The sequence below is a fragment of the Heliconius melpomene genome, chromosome 6 (assembly GCF_056956725.1).
Source record: "Heliconius melpomene rosina isolate 202511_hmr_F chromosome 6, ASM5695672v1, whole genome shotgun sequence".
Classification (NCBI taxonomy): Eukaryota; Metazoa; Arthropoda; class Insecta; order Lepidoptera; family Nymphalidae; genus Heliconius; species Heliconius melpomene.
In genome coordinates this window covers 12,651,260-12,665,586 of record NC_140394.1, presented here as the reverse complement: position 1 = coordinate 12,665,586, position 14,327 = coordinate 12,651,260, and the positions used below count along the sequence as shown (strand labels likewise).

Below are 14,327 nucleotides of genomic sequence, written 5' to 3'. Positions count from 1 at the left end.
TATAGTTCAGACTCTTCAAGGGGCAAGTCTTATTAGCAGTTTAGGCGACGCACTATGGGAAATCGAGGTCTGTATCAGATCAAAAATCGATAACTTTTTTATTTGTTAAGATAAACAATTGAATTTTTGCATAAGCATAAAGTATGAAATAGTGCGTTAGGTGACGTTCAGATATTATACTTTTATTGGAGAATATATATATAAAAAATAATGAAAAGAACAGTTTTCATTAAATAATAGTAAAAATTAAAGTAATAATAGTAAAAATGTCTTATTAAATTAGTTTATTATTATTCCCGTCTGCTAAGGAAGAGTTATGGTTTTCGTGCGTATTTTGTATGTATGTATGTACGTATGTATGTATGCAATATTCTTTATTACCTTGTATCTCCAGAACCGCTGAACGGATTTACATAATTGAGGTATCGTTATATTCGCTTTAGCAGCCCAAGTGTTCTTAGATAGGTGACGTTAAAAAATAATAATCATGGCGGCTGTGGGACGCCATTTGACTTAGTAAAAAAAAAAATTTTTGGTTTCGAATACCACAATATGGGTATCAAATTGAAGAGCTTAACACGAGGATTTCAAAAAGGTATATCATAATTGTCATTACCATAATGAATCCTAACAAAAATTTGAAAAATAAAAAAATATTTATTAAAAAATAAACACCCCGACTGCATAAATCTGAAAAGAAATTAACAAGCCCAATAGTTTATTAGGATGAACAGTCGGGACCTATAAGTAATTTTTCAATCAATAAAATTTTTACCAGGAACCTCAAATAATTTATAGAGGTGCTAATTCTTCTCCTATTGAACGTAAACCCTGCAACTTCAATGTATGGGGGTAATAATTCACGCTTGGAACACTAAAAGTATTCGTCATTTTGAAATTTTGTGAAAACACTTAATAATCAAACGTCTGTTAGTAATTTTATTACTAATTTGTAATAGTTTTTTGGAATTAATTCACTCTTCATATAATTTCATAAATGAGGGTAGTGTGAATAAATGATTGTGCAAAAAGTGTGCAAAATGAAGATAAAACGTCCTTTTATCAATAAATAACAATAATTTAATGGAAATTTACTACAATCTAATCAATTAAATAGTAAAACATTAGAAACTACAATAGATAGAGTTTTCGTGTCCCCTGACTTGTATCGCAGTTTTCGTGATAACTTCTCAGTCTGCAGGTCTCTGCAGCTAATTTTTGATAAATGTTATTTATGAATATCTGGACTATAAAACAATATCAAATATAACGCGTCGGGAGACGTCGGTAACTGTTAAGTCTCGATGAACTTTAAACACGTACCTTTTTTCTCTTCACTTATTGTTAATATTTTTTATAAAAATATAGTCACGATATCCACAATATAATAATTGTTTTAAAATCTACATACTATGGGCTCTTCAAAAATATATAACACTTTATACCTACTTGCACATTTTTTTAAGGAAATTATGTTTAAAGTATCAAAGTGAACAACCTGAAATAGACATTCTCACGAATGACAATTTTTGACGATGAATAAATATATATTCCAAATGTAATTCACGACAAAATAATTCATAACATTAAAGTTCCACTCTTATACTATTAATTAAAAAAAAATTGTGCGTCAGGGACGACTTTGAAAAAATGACTTTTGATCTGCCGTTGTTCTACCATTGTCCATAGTGCGACGGAGTATCCTGACTAGGTCCTAAATGCGGGTTAAACTGTGGGATGTTTCTCAAAATTACAACGTAAAGTGTTTATTGAAACGATTGTTACAGTTACGTTAGTTAACTTAACACAACAAGACAATCTAAAAGGAAATATGTTTAAAACCATAATATATAAAAAAATATGTTTAAAACTATACCTACAATATATTTGTTTTTCCTGTAGGAAAGTTTCAATAAAAAAATTTTAAAGAATCCTCATATCATAAAATATTTAACAGGTACATTGGCCGTCCAAAGCTATGTTCTGGTCCAAGTAAGAAAGGACCAAAATAAATCCAACCTCGACGCTCTGATCCACAAAGTGGTACCACCGAAGAAATTCGAAGAAATCGCCGACACGGCCAGAAAACAATTTAAAAATTTCAATCAATTCACTATTAGAAATAATGCTGACGACAAGGAATTAGAAAGCATAGTCTTCGCCATAAAAACGGATGAACAAAATGGCGGACTGAAACAAGATGGTCGAAAGCAATATGGCCGCTTGCAAAATAACGGGAAACATCACAAATTGGAGCATTTAATTGTGAAACTTTTAAGTTATTTTAAATCGCCCGGAAAAAAGAATTTACCGTATTATAAAATGCAATTGCAGAAATTTAATATAAGTAAGTAAAATAAATTTACACAGTTGAGAACGACATGGCGCAGGGGCATAAGCGTGCAACTGTAAAAGCAATAGATATGGGTTCGATTCCCATTCGGGGGAATACAATATTTTCAACGATGCAAGCGCGATTTTGAGTTCCACCAGTCAACACGCAATGTCTTGAGATTTCGGCGGAAAGCGGGAAGCGGAAATGTCTTAATCCGAACGAAGTGTCTCAACAGTAGATTCCCAGACCAGGCACAGCATCAGATGTAAAGGCGATGGTCGTGGATTCGTTTCATTTCCTCGCTCTAGTAGATAGACACGGCGTTGAGGTCCGCCAATCAGCACGCATTGTCTCGAAAATTCGGTGGAAAGTGTAGTACGTACCAAACAAGAGCTTTCCTCTCTCTGCCCTGTCTGACTACACGGAAAAACCGAGGAGCTGCTTACTTTAAAAAACCCTACTATATTGAAATTTTAGTATCAAAAAGATTTTTGGATTAAATTTAATTATGGATATAAGTATCACTCACAGTCCACTCAACAAAAAAAGCGGCGAAAAATTCCGATAGTAAGTCGATCAAGTTGTAGGTACTCCATTCATCTCTTTTGTGTACACCACCAAAACACTGAATCTTATACATAGTATTTCAAAAGAATCATTCTTTTAACTATTAAATTATAATAAGAATTAGAAATCGAACCCGTAATACCTTAATTTCTAAACAGCAAAACCTTTCCAGAGCCAGAAATAATAACCTTCAGGAACAACGAAAAGCCGTCCATGATGTACGAAATCGATACAAAATCTATTTTAAAATCATTTAAAGAGACTCTTGCTTCCAAACGCTTTAAGAAATTTGTTGATAAGCTGGTCGATAACGCCGCTGTCATATACCGGGCTATCAAACACGAGATCAGTGATATTAAAAATTGATAAATTGTATAATTTGAATAAAAGAAATGTATAATAAAATGAAAAGTTTGTATATTTATTCATTATATAAACACGCGAATTCAGTGAAAAACGGAGTGACTTAATAATGGGTTCCCAGGTTCCCTCTGCCTTGATACAGCTTGAAACTAAAAAATTGGTAAAAAATAAGAAATAAAAATAATCTATATATATAAAATCGAAAGGTCACTCACTCATCACGAAATCTCAGAAACTGCATGTGCTAGGAATCTCAAATTTTGCATAGGAGTTACTTATAGGACGTAGGTGCTCGCTAAGACGGGAATTTGCAATATTCGACTTCTAAGGGGTCGTTTTTGGGGTTGAAAGTTTGTATGAAACTTCGTTACTACAAATGTTAGGAGTCCCAAATTTTGCATAGACGTCACTAGGACGTAGCCATGGAGACAGATATTAATAATAACATAGTTCACGCGGGTGAAACCGCGAGCGGGCCGCTAGTAATATATAATTTGATGCACTTATGTGCACATGCATACAGGCATACACTTGTTAATTCTATTCATATTCTTATATAGGCACAACGCCTGACTGTAAACGCGAAGGTAGTAGATTCGATGCCCACTCAGGACAATAAATTATTTTCATATTCTTGCTCTGGTAAAACGAAATGTCTCAAAAATTTAAGGAACAGTGTCTTAACTATGCTTACTCTGCAATATCGGATACAGTGTGAAACTACAGAAAAATTATGGATAAACAAACAACACAGTAATACAATATAAAGTCTTTATTATTATAAAATAATCAATAAAAAACAAATCTCGGAATAATATTAAATTAAAATTTAAAATTAAATATTATGCAAATAAAAAGTATAAGAAAGTAAAGAAGAATAGAACATAAGAAAGAAATAACTTAATAATTAAAAATAATATATCAAATAAATGACGTCACAATATAAAAAATAATTTATTAATTTTTAATAACAAATTAATCAATAGAAAAATATAAAATATCTATTCACTTATCAAAAAAATCTCTAGAATAGTCGTTATTTCTTACACAAGCTCTCTTCACAAGCATCGCCTCAAATCATTTATTTATATCCTAATTCCATCTTTATTTTATTTTTCTATTTTCTATCCTTATCCTATTTTTTTTATCTTTATCTATTTCTTTATTCTAAATGTCATAGATATAAAACGCTTTCATTACAATAATTAGTGTCATTATTAACAATTATATTGTTGTAGTTAACTAAATGTTTTTTCCCATTTAGATGTTCTAAGATTATATGATTTTTATTACAAATAAATAAATTACATATAACACAGTTCGCCATTTTGTTGTTTACCTGAAATGGAAAAAAATGTTCTTATTGTTTTAGGAAAAGTTTTTGAATATTCTTATATAATGACATGAAATTATTAATCGTCATGGGTTCCAGCGCACATTAAAACCCGATTAACCGGACAAATAGCTGTCTTTAGGCATTTAAATAGCAATCGAAAATCCGGATAATCGAATATATGAAGAAAATCGGATTTTGTGCGTCATTTCATAATGTTATGTGTTTATTAAAAATACAAATATACTTACATATCTAACAAGATTGGGATAAAACTGTTTGTCGAAAGTTTTTTCCAAAACACCGGAATGGCATTCGTCATCAATATGAGAATTCAGTTCGTATTCCTTCAGATTCCTATTACAGAGATTACAAAAAACTAAATTTCCATTTATTGCAAGACCGTGCCATGAATCCCAACTAATTTTGAATACTTTTGAGCAAACTATTACAATTTTACTTTCTTTCTTGATGCAACTACTCGATTTGGGCTTAATCTTGATATGATGAATTATTTTAATTTGGGGTTCTTGCAGTTCAGGAAACATTTGCTCGTTTTGAGTTTTAGCGTGAATCACTTTGATGCCGGATTTTAAATCGTTTTTTCTTATCGTTTTGTTTGTTTTTATATGTTCTAACGGCCAAGAAAGGTGAGATGTGAGGTGTTTCTTTGTAAATATTAGATTGCAGGTACAGCAATGATAGGTGAGAAACATCTGAAATATATAAAAAGTAGAAATTAATAGAATTTTCTTAAGCGAAAGTAGTATTTTATTTTACACGATAATTAAGATAATTATAATTGTATACTTAGTTAAATACTTTTTTCAATTACACGAAAAATTAACGGAACCTATGTCTAAGTGTAAAATATGTTAATATCATCTACAAAATTTAAATTAATATATTTCAAATATAAAAAGGTCAATTTAAAGTAAATATACTTCAAAGATTTTTTTTAAAACCTCACCTGTCTCAAAACATGCTTATTATATTTATCTATAAATTTGCATTTCTTCATACATTTTGTATGAGCCACACTCTCTATGTGTTCTTGTAAACAATCATTTACTTTTACCGAACAGACAAAACAATATCTTGCCCCATTGCCGATAACAATCAAACTATTATAGGAATTAAAAGTTATTTTATAAAATGTATTCTTAAAATTCAGATAAATAAACTCATGATTATAACTTTCTAGTGATTCATTTATGTCATGTAATAATCCTATATTTTGATTAGATTCAATTTTGATTTCTTGTGCATCCGTTTTAGGCGGATGCAATGTGGCATTTAAATCAATTTGTTTTGGGAGATTATTGTTTTCTGTGATGGTGGGTACTTCCGGTGTTATAACCTTTATAGCTTGCTTTAGTAAGCTCAGATGTATTGGAGTAGTGACATGATGCGATGCTGAGGATATGTGGAATTGCATATTGCAGATTGAACAATGAGCTCTTTGGTGTATCTGAAAAAAAAATTGTATTTTTTTCTTATCCTTGCCTGGTATTTGGTTCTCCCATTGTTTCGACCCAACCAACCAAACCGCCCAACCACGGCATAAAATGTATTTTAAATATATACCCTCACTTCATAAATTTAAGTTCAACTTCATACAATTTCGCTATCGCACTTCATACAATTTAAAAGAAGTAAAATAAACGTTAAAAGCGTGGGTGTTGTAGAACTCAAAGCTTTGTGTCACCAGTAGAAGGAATTGAAGTAATTTAAATGTAATCATTTCCCCAAAGGGAGGAGAGCGAATCTACAACCATCACGGTTACACTCAGACTCTGTTCAGACGTCATCTCAGGATCGTAGTTTTTTCTTTAACTTCACGCTGTATCCCCCCGACGACGGGGAGGCAGATGGGACCTAGCACTAAGGAACTCCGGTCTCCACGCAATGACGACTTTTTGAAACATTATATATTGAATAGCTGAATTCAATTCTGCGTTTCACCAAGTTACTAAAGCGAGGAAATGAAAACAATTCATTTACCGGAGTAGGAATCGAACCCCCAACCACTATGCTTATAGTCAAAGAATAGACACTGTACCATTACGACGACGACTGCCTCGACGGTTTTTATTATAATTAAAAGCTTTAAATATTATACAATCGCTAAGAATTATAGGTCTGTTGAAATTTTCCTTGTCTTATTAAACGATCTATTTAAAAGGTGGATGTTGAATTGCCATTTCAATATTTTTTAACGGAACGGAATTAAAAAAATAACTATTTTTATATTTGGTAAAAACAATATAAAAAAGAACTTACCACTCTAATCAAATTATATCCAAAATGCTTATCAAATTGTATCGCTCTTAAAGATCTTAAATGATTAAAATCTGTCGTATGAAGTAATGTAACTTTCTCAACAATACTGAAGTCACATAACGCGCAGTAAAAGCTTGCAGTATCTCTTATAAGAGTATTGTACGCCATAAAAGAAATTCTAAAGTTAAATCCAAACTCGTATAGTGTCATATCGCTATATCCTGGCGATACATTGTTAATAGCAAGCTCTTTCAAGCTTAACACACTCATTTTACTTTGATTTATAAAACCGTTCTCATTTGATTCAGTGACAGAACTATTTTCATATGAACCGTTGTATTTTTTTATATTTCTAAAACCGTTAATTGAATCAATATTTGTACTGGAATTTTGAATCTTGTTACTTTTTTCCGATCTCATGTCGTCTGTGTTTTTGGATTTATCTTCATGGACGTAAGCGATGTGGTCTTCGATGTCAGATATTAGCACTAAGAGATTACAACAGCCACAGTGATAGTATTTCATATCAATCTAAAAGAAAATAAAGTAAAATATGAGGCTATCGTGGCGCAGATGCACAAGCGTGCCACAGTAAAGTAATGGGTTCGATCGATTCAAGGGAATGAAATATTTAATAATAATTTTCTCGTTCTGATACCACCAACAACACCGACATAAGTTGTGAGACTTAAATATAAATTCTTTTCAGTTTACTTCGGATTCATATCTTATGAAGTTCGATATTGATTGATTTCTTAATAATTCACAATTAAAAATGACTTTTAGATAAAAAAAGGAAATAAATAGCTTACCTGTCTGATCAAGACACGATCGTACTCTTCAACAACACGACACTTCATCAAGTTCTCCACGTGTCCGCACTCCATGCAATGCTTTTCTTTCATAGAAATATGGTCACCAATTTTGCACGACATACAATAAAATTTATCAATCCATGGAATGATGATCATATTCAGAGAATTATAAGGAAGTTTTGAAATGTTGTCTCCGAAAACTTGTGCTGTATTAAAAAAAAACACGTTTTAATTATAATTTTCTTTTGAGAAATTATGCAATGCATATATAATCGGTAATCGGTAAATTAAAGTAAATACATATTTTTAGCAACATATTCGATAAAAAAATTATCAATTTTTGCAAAAAAATCGTTTATTTATCACAAAAGCATAGCACTATTACCAAAATATAAAACGGCTATATATATAAAAAGCGTACATATAAAAAGTCCCTCACAATTTTTACTGTCGTCCTTATCGTTTGTTCCGTTAACATCAACATGAATCCCGTTAGAAATAGTTTCGTTATTTTCATGTACATTTAAATGTAGATGTTGGTTTAACGCGTTAAACATGTTGTCTTTATGAGCTTCACCATCAAAATGTTCTTTATCACTATTTGTTTCAAATGTTTCATTGCAAACTGCACAGTGATATTTTGCATTGATCTGAAAAAATATAATATTTATACATAAATATATATGCAATATTATCAATAGAATGATTATCTTTTCTTCTATTAGTCTCAATATATAATACTTTCTGTCTAAATGAAAATTGCTGAAATTATTTTTGATTTTGAAAAGGCACAAGAAAATCTGAAGTCTACAGTTTATATATATGTAGTTTAGCCAATTAATTATAATATAAGAAGTAAAAAGAACTTTCCAAAAGAAATTTCGCACTATATCGTATTGACTCAGGTATTTCATATTCATGTATTACCTTCCTTGTTATACTGTAGTCAAATTTCTTAAGAGGTTTGTATTTTTGCAAGTTTCCTACGTGGCCTTCCTCACTGGCGTGGTCAACTGTTGATAGAACAATCTCATCGCATACCAGACAGAAGGAGAGATCGTCCACTGACATCAAAGTATTCCATTGATTGTGGGAGAGAAATATGCGAGAATCGACTAAAATTCCTTTTTTTACTTGTTGGATTGGGACATCTAAGAATATTTCATCTGAAATATAGATAAATAAGTAATATGACATATAACATATTTAAAGTGATATTCTATACTAAGGAAAATGAAAACGCTTTTATAGACCAAATCACTTTCACGCTGTATCCCGCACACAGCAGGGTAGGCAGAGGGGACCAGTGTTAACCTCCGTCCCTCACTTTCCGCCGAATTCGAGGCATTGCGTGTTGAGTGACGGGCCTGAGCATTTGCCCTGGTGCCAGAGCGAAAAAATAAAAAAAATAATGAATAATAATTAATTCCTTCGAGCGGAGACCGAACCCACAACCGTCTCGTTAGTCACATATTGAGCTTACTTCAGAGCAGCCACGACCTGTCGAATATAATGTTTATCTAGCAGTATTTTCATTAAAAACTTACCCGTTTCCTGCTCCTCCAAAGACGTCGCATCATTAATATTGACATTAAATTCACAAAAATCATTGATTTCTTCATAATTATTCTCACGGAATATTTCACCGTTGATTTCATAAACGATGTCGAACTTTTCAAAGTTTGTGTCAAAATTCAAGTACCCTTCATTGTGTTCTATAGGTTTTGGTCCACAGGTTGCATTAATATTTGTGTTGTAGGAATAATCATTTTTTTCATCTCCTGGACTATTCAACGACATGTTTCTGCAATAAAGTGTAGTATTATACATATTAACATATAACATACGAGTAGTTATTGCTTTTTTAGCTTCGTAAGCGTGGGAACATAGTGTCAAGACGCTCCGTTCCACAGGCACCGCCCAATATTTGTTATTTTGAGTGTTGAGTGCCGGAGCTGAACGCCGCTCTTCATCTTATTACTAGAGTGAGGCAATGAATTTAATTAATTCTTTTATTAATTGAAATTGAACCAACAGTCAATGGGTTTAGGGTCGGGGGCTGGGTCGCTACGCCACGACAGCTTCAACTAATTATTAAAAAAATGATATCGGAAAAGTACTTACTTCTGATATACATATACCTATTGTTATTATTATTATAAACGTAAAAGTTTGGGAGGATAGATGTTTGTGCCACTTTCACACAAAAGTTACTGTACAGATTACGATTAAACTTTATAGTAAAATAGCTTATACACTAGAATAACACGTACGTTACAACTTATTTAAACATTTCCGGTTTAACCGGACGAAGCCGCGGGTGGCTGTCGCTAGTACATTGTAAATATAATAAATACAAACATATCATCGCCAATTATAAAAAATAACTAAAACACATTTACAAGCTTTGCCTTTATATACTGAAATGATATTTTTTTAAATAACTATTTTTTTAACTAATTATATTATTTATTTGCATATTAATAGTTTAGATATTATTTAATAATCATTATTGTCATTAGAAATTATGTTTTTTAATCACTTTTTTTATCTAAGATGAATAAGCACTCGTAATGTTACGAAACTCTTGTTATTGCAAGTCCTTTTGTCAGCCATCGTGGCGCAGTGGCAAGCAATTCGATTACCACTCGGGGAAGTTAATTATTTAATACTAGCGGACGCGCGCAGCTTCGCTTGCTTATTTAGGAGTGAATTCTAATAAACCACGAAACATGTGTTCAATGAAATATTCTAAGAGTCTAAAATTCAAATTTTATAATAATTGGTGGCGATTTAAAGATTTTTCCGTACAAACTTTGAACCCCTTATTTGCACCCTTAGGGGGAGAATTCTAGGAAACGATGAAACACGTGTTCAATTAAATACTTTTAAATATCTAAATTTAAAATTTTATAAAAATCGGTGCCGATTTAATTTTTTTTCCATACAAACTTTCAACCCCCATTTCACTCCTTTAGGGTTAAAATTTTTCAAAATCCCTTCTTAGTGGATGTCCAAATTACGAAAGGAAACATCTGTCCAAATTTCACGTTTCCACCATCAGCGGTTATGGCTGTGCGTGCGTCTTACCTCAGTCAGTGAGGACAAGTCCTTTTATATATATAGAAGATAGATTTTCATTTTCTCGCTGCGGTCACAATGTTGTTTCATCTCTATTTTGTATTTTCTTAATATAAATAATTAAAGAAAAAACTGAGACAGGACATTTTTTTTCACTAATTTCAAGAAAAAAATAGCATAACAAAATATACGAAATGTATTTTTGGTACTTACATTCAATATTATTTTACTATTTCATTTCAACAAATACAAATGAAATTCGTTAAATGATGTATATTAAATCACATTATCCACTTGTTATAAAAGACAAACATACTTTATTTTAGTTTCATTTCTAATAAAATGAAAAATACATAATGACAAATGACATTTGTCCTTAAAATAAGAAATAATTAATAAAAGATACATCTACCCTCCTTTTTTTTTACAGTAAGGTGGACGAATCGCGGTCGCCCTGAAGTTAGGCGTTTCTAAACGTTTGCGCATTAAATACTCGCGCTAGGAAAAGAAATAATTAAAAGTAAGAAAAATCCTAAAATAAACTCTGCACAGGAATCTACAGCTCACTTCAGTTCGACACACGACAAGTGGGTGTTGTAGCTATAACAACGACGTAGTGTTTTGTCGTGAAAGTTACAAATTATATTTTGGATTATATAACAAAGAATACTAGACGAACATTACTATTATAGAATAAACAATACTCAAAGAATCTCAATACAAATGATCTTGGCAACTGCAATTCTATTTTATTGTAATAGAAACGAATATAGATTGAATAAAACGATTAAAATCGAGATATAATCGACAAGAGATTATGAAAATCTTTAGTGAACTCCACCCAATAGTAGCTTGTTGATGCTCGAAAATTGAGAATGTGTTAATTTGTTTGACTAACAAAAGTTTATAGTTTTTAAGTGGGACAGACCAACATACAGCCTAGATAAGTTTTGATTCATTCAAGAAGTTAAAATTAAATCATGCTGCATTGCATTTATAGTAGGACGGCAGAGCATACCAAGTATTAAAAAAATTTTTTTTTTGTCCAATCACCCAATTTTTGAGACATTGCTAATTGAGTAGCGGAACTTAACGCCGCGCTTTGTCCTTGATACCATTGTTAACACAATGTTCAGTGACAGCTTATAGTGTTATTTCATGTTAAGGAATAATTAAGTTAAGATTAATGAAGACTCTACAATTATTCATATTAATAAAAAAAAATTACAGGGCTAAATAATAGCATGAATGTTTATTCTAACTTTACATAAACACACACAACAATAAATTTAAAAAAATACAAAAATTTAATTTCAAAAAGTTATCATCATCACCAATCCCTCCAGAATTCAGCAGAAAGTAGGAAACAGAATTGTCTTAATGGGGACAGTGTCTTAAACCTTAGGTTCCCAGGTTCCTCTGCCTACCGTGCTTTGTGCAGGATATATAGTAAAGCAAAAAAATATATATTTGTCATTATTTGTGGTCACGAATACCGCATCATAGACACCAGAGCTTTCACTATATTAAAAAACACTAAGAATCCGGCAATAGTTCTTTAAAAATTTGATCATCTATGATGTTATTTTAATAATGCTATATTTCAAGATCTCATTGTTATGGTGTTTTTATTATGTTCAAAATATTCTTTGAAAAAGTCAAATTAGTAGTAGTATATTTTAAGTTAATTAATTAGTTAAGACTATTAAGAGTCAGTGCTAATTGATGTACAAATACTCATATATATGCACTGGTAAGTCTGATCTTAATTTATATGTAATAAATACCTGATAAGGTTGTAATAGGTCAATTTTTCTATATAAATCTTTGCAAGTTCAAGTTCATAATCCATCCACATTATGGGTGACTAATTATTTTTATGAATCTGATCAACAATATACAGCACTTGTTCTGATATTCAATATGCAATGTAAGTATTGTGACAACAGGTTCCCCTGTATACAGCTTCCCTAGCATAAAGTATGAAACTGAAGAAAAATAAGACAAGCAACTGTGAGCTAGTACTAGTGTCCGTTAATGTTCCAGTATAACTCAGTAATTTTTTTTATTGCTAGCTGTACTATTAAAATAAATTATACAAAACTGTTTGTGTACGACGGTTGTAGGTTCGATTCTCATTCAGACAATGAATAAGTTTCATTTCTTCGTTCTGGTAACAAGATAAAGCACGGCATTGCTATCCAGTACTCAAGAAGTAAGGTCTTCGCCGGGGCGTGAAAAATGGAGAGTCTTGACACTAGGTTCCCGATGCCTACCCTGCTATACATGTTGTTAATATTTAAAATAACTAAAAAATAAACTTACGATTCAGTCTTCCTAGTAAGAATATACAATACAAATATAAGTATCATTAAGCCAATGTATTCTAACAATAACAATAAAGTATCCATTTTAAGTTTTTTCCAAGGCTCTATAACTTTTTACACAAGTCAAATTTAATTAATTTATTAATGGGAAGCTCAACTGAAACTGAACTTAATATTGTCAAACAAGCAAATGTTATAATATTTCCAATAATCCCCAACACTAGCAAAAGTTGAATGTTGCCATAAAAATATATTTCCTTATTTAATTATTCCTTAATAGTTATTATTTCATATAAATTTTAAATCTAAATGTATGTTAACATTTTATAGTTTGGTATAATATTTATATTGTGATTACATTTTTTAATAAACACTTTATACATTTTTTTCTTAGGAGTCGCATCGCAAGGACGTTTGAAGTATTGTTATTAAGTGATTCGGAAAAATAATTTAGGAAGAGACTTATAGTTTTCGAGTGTGAACTTGTTAAAAGATAAAGCAAATTTTTAGGAGACAGAAAAAGAAATCGGTCAAGCGCGAGTCGGATGCTCACACTGAGAGTTTCGTACCAATTTTAGGATTGAACGTCAACAGGAAGTAAAACTTATAAAAATTTTGTAAGAACTTATAAATATGAATTCGTAGTTATCTTTTCCCATAAAATACCTATAAATTTTCACATTTCGATATTCGCTTTACTTTATTTGTATTGTAAGTTATCACTTCGTGCCAAATTTTATAACTTGGACACTTTCATTCATTCCTCCGGATGGAAATCGAACCCATAACCATCGTGTTTACGGTCACATGCTGTACCAGTGCGCCAAGACGGTGTCTATTTATGTATATCTTTGTAATTACGAATATCTTGCTCCAAATGTATATAGGGTAAACAAGGATCTCAATCTATATTCTTGCTCTCTCAGAGATTGTAAATTTTTAATTTCAAATTGGTTACAAGGCTTAACGTAAGAACAAACCTCCGAAAGTCTCCTTAAATTATTCAATACCACACACACAATTTGTATTTTCAATTTTAACATTTTAAGTATAATGATGTGTATTATCTTTGACTTTAAAATTACTTAATGGCTGCAACAGCTTCAAACTAAAGCATTATCTGGATTCGCATTCCAGTAAGACAGACCATAATATAAGTAATATTATTTAAAATTTAATAAAAATGCACCCTTTTGCTCATTTTCAAGAGAAATAAAACAAAA

The 14,327-nt window shown here is 31.2% G+C and overlaps 2 protein-coding genes across 3 annotated transcripts; one reads left to right on the top strand and one right to left on the bottom strand.

Annotated features, from left to right (window-relative positions):
• Positions 1–1,718: 1,718 nt before the first annotated feature.
• Positions 1,719–3,391, top strand: LOC146538598 (uncharacterized). Its single transcript, XM_085187073.1, has 3 exons — positions 1,719–1,757; positions 1,903–2,347; positions 3,075–3,391. The coding sequence occupies exons 1-3, from the start codon at positions 1,719–1,721 to the stop codon at positions 3,266–3,268; spliced, it is 678 nt and encodes a 225-aa protein (XP_085043199.1). The 3' UTR covers positions 3,269–3,391.
• A 631-nt stretch (positions 3,392–4,022) lies between these two features.
• Positions 4,023–13,321, bottom strand: LOC146538597 (uncharacterized). 2 transcript variants are annotated; one of them, XM_085187434.1, is made up of 9 exons: positions 13,103–13,321; positions 9,244–9,500; positions 8,624–8,862; positions 8,136–8,346; positions 7,694–7,902; positions 6,882–7,412; positions 5,569–6,069; positions 4,850–5,314; positions 4,023–4,604 (listed from the first exon to the last, which is right to left on the bottom strand). In XM_085187434.1, the coding sequence occupies exons 1-9, from the start codon at positions 13,186–13,188 to the stop codon at positions 4,440–4,442; spliced, it is 2,664 nt and encodes an 887-aa protein (XP_085043560.1). In that variant the 5' UTR covers positions 13,189–13,321; the 3' UTR covers positions 4,023–4,439. The 2 variants fall into 2 exon arrangements, with proteins under 2 accessions (XP_085043560.1, XP_085043561.1); XM_085187435.1 differs by lacking the exon at positions 13,103–13,321 and adding an exon at positions 10,991–11,130.
• Positions 13,322–14,327: the final 1,006 nt, after the last annotated feature.

Bases quoted from the DNA above. Each gene is read 5' to 3' on its own strand.
- LOC146538598 (XM_085187073.1), top strand. From the start codon at position 1,719: ATGCGGGTTAAACTGTGGGATGTTTCTCAAAATTACAAC. The intron at 1,758-1,902 runs GTAAAGTGTTTA...TTTTTCCTGTAG, and splicing joins ATGTTTCTCAAAATTACAAC to GAAAGTTTCAATAAAAAAAT. The intron at 2,348-3,074 runs GTAAGTAAAATA...AAACCTTTCCAG, and splicing joins ATTGCAGAAATTTAATATAA to AGCCAGAAATAATAACCTTC.
- LOC146538597 (XM_085187434.1), bottom strand. From the start codon at position 13,188: ATGGATACTTTATTGTTATTGTTAGAATACATTGGCTTAATGATACTT. The intron at 8,863-9,243 runs GTAAGTTTTTAA...TCTATATTTCAG, and splicing joins TTTGGAGGAGCAGGAAACGG to ATGAAATATTCTTAGATGTC. The intron at 4,605-4,849 runs GTAAGTATATTT...TTTCCATTTCAG, and splicing joins ATCCCAATCTTGTTAGATAT to GTAAACAACAAAATGGCGAA.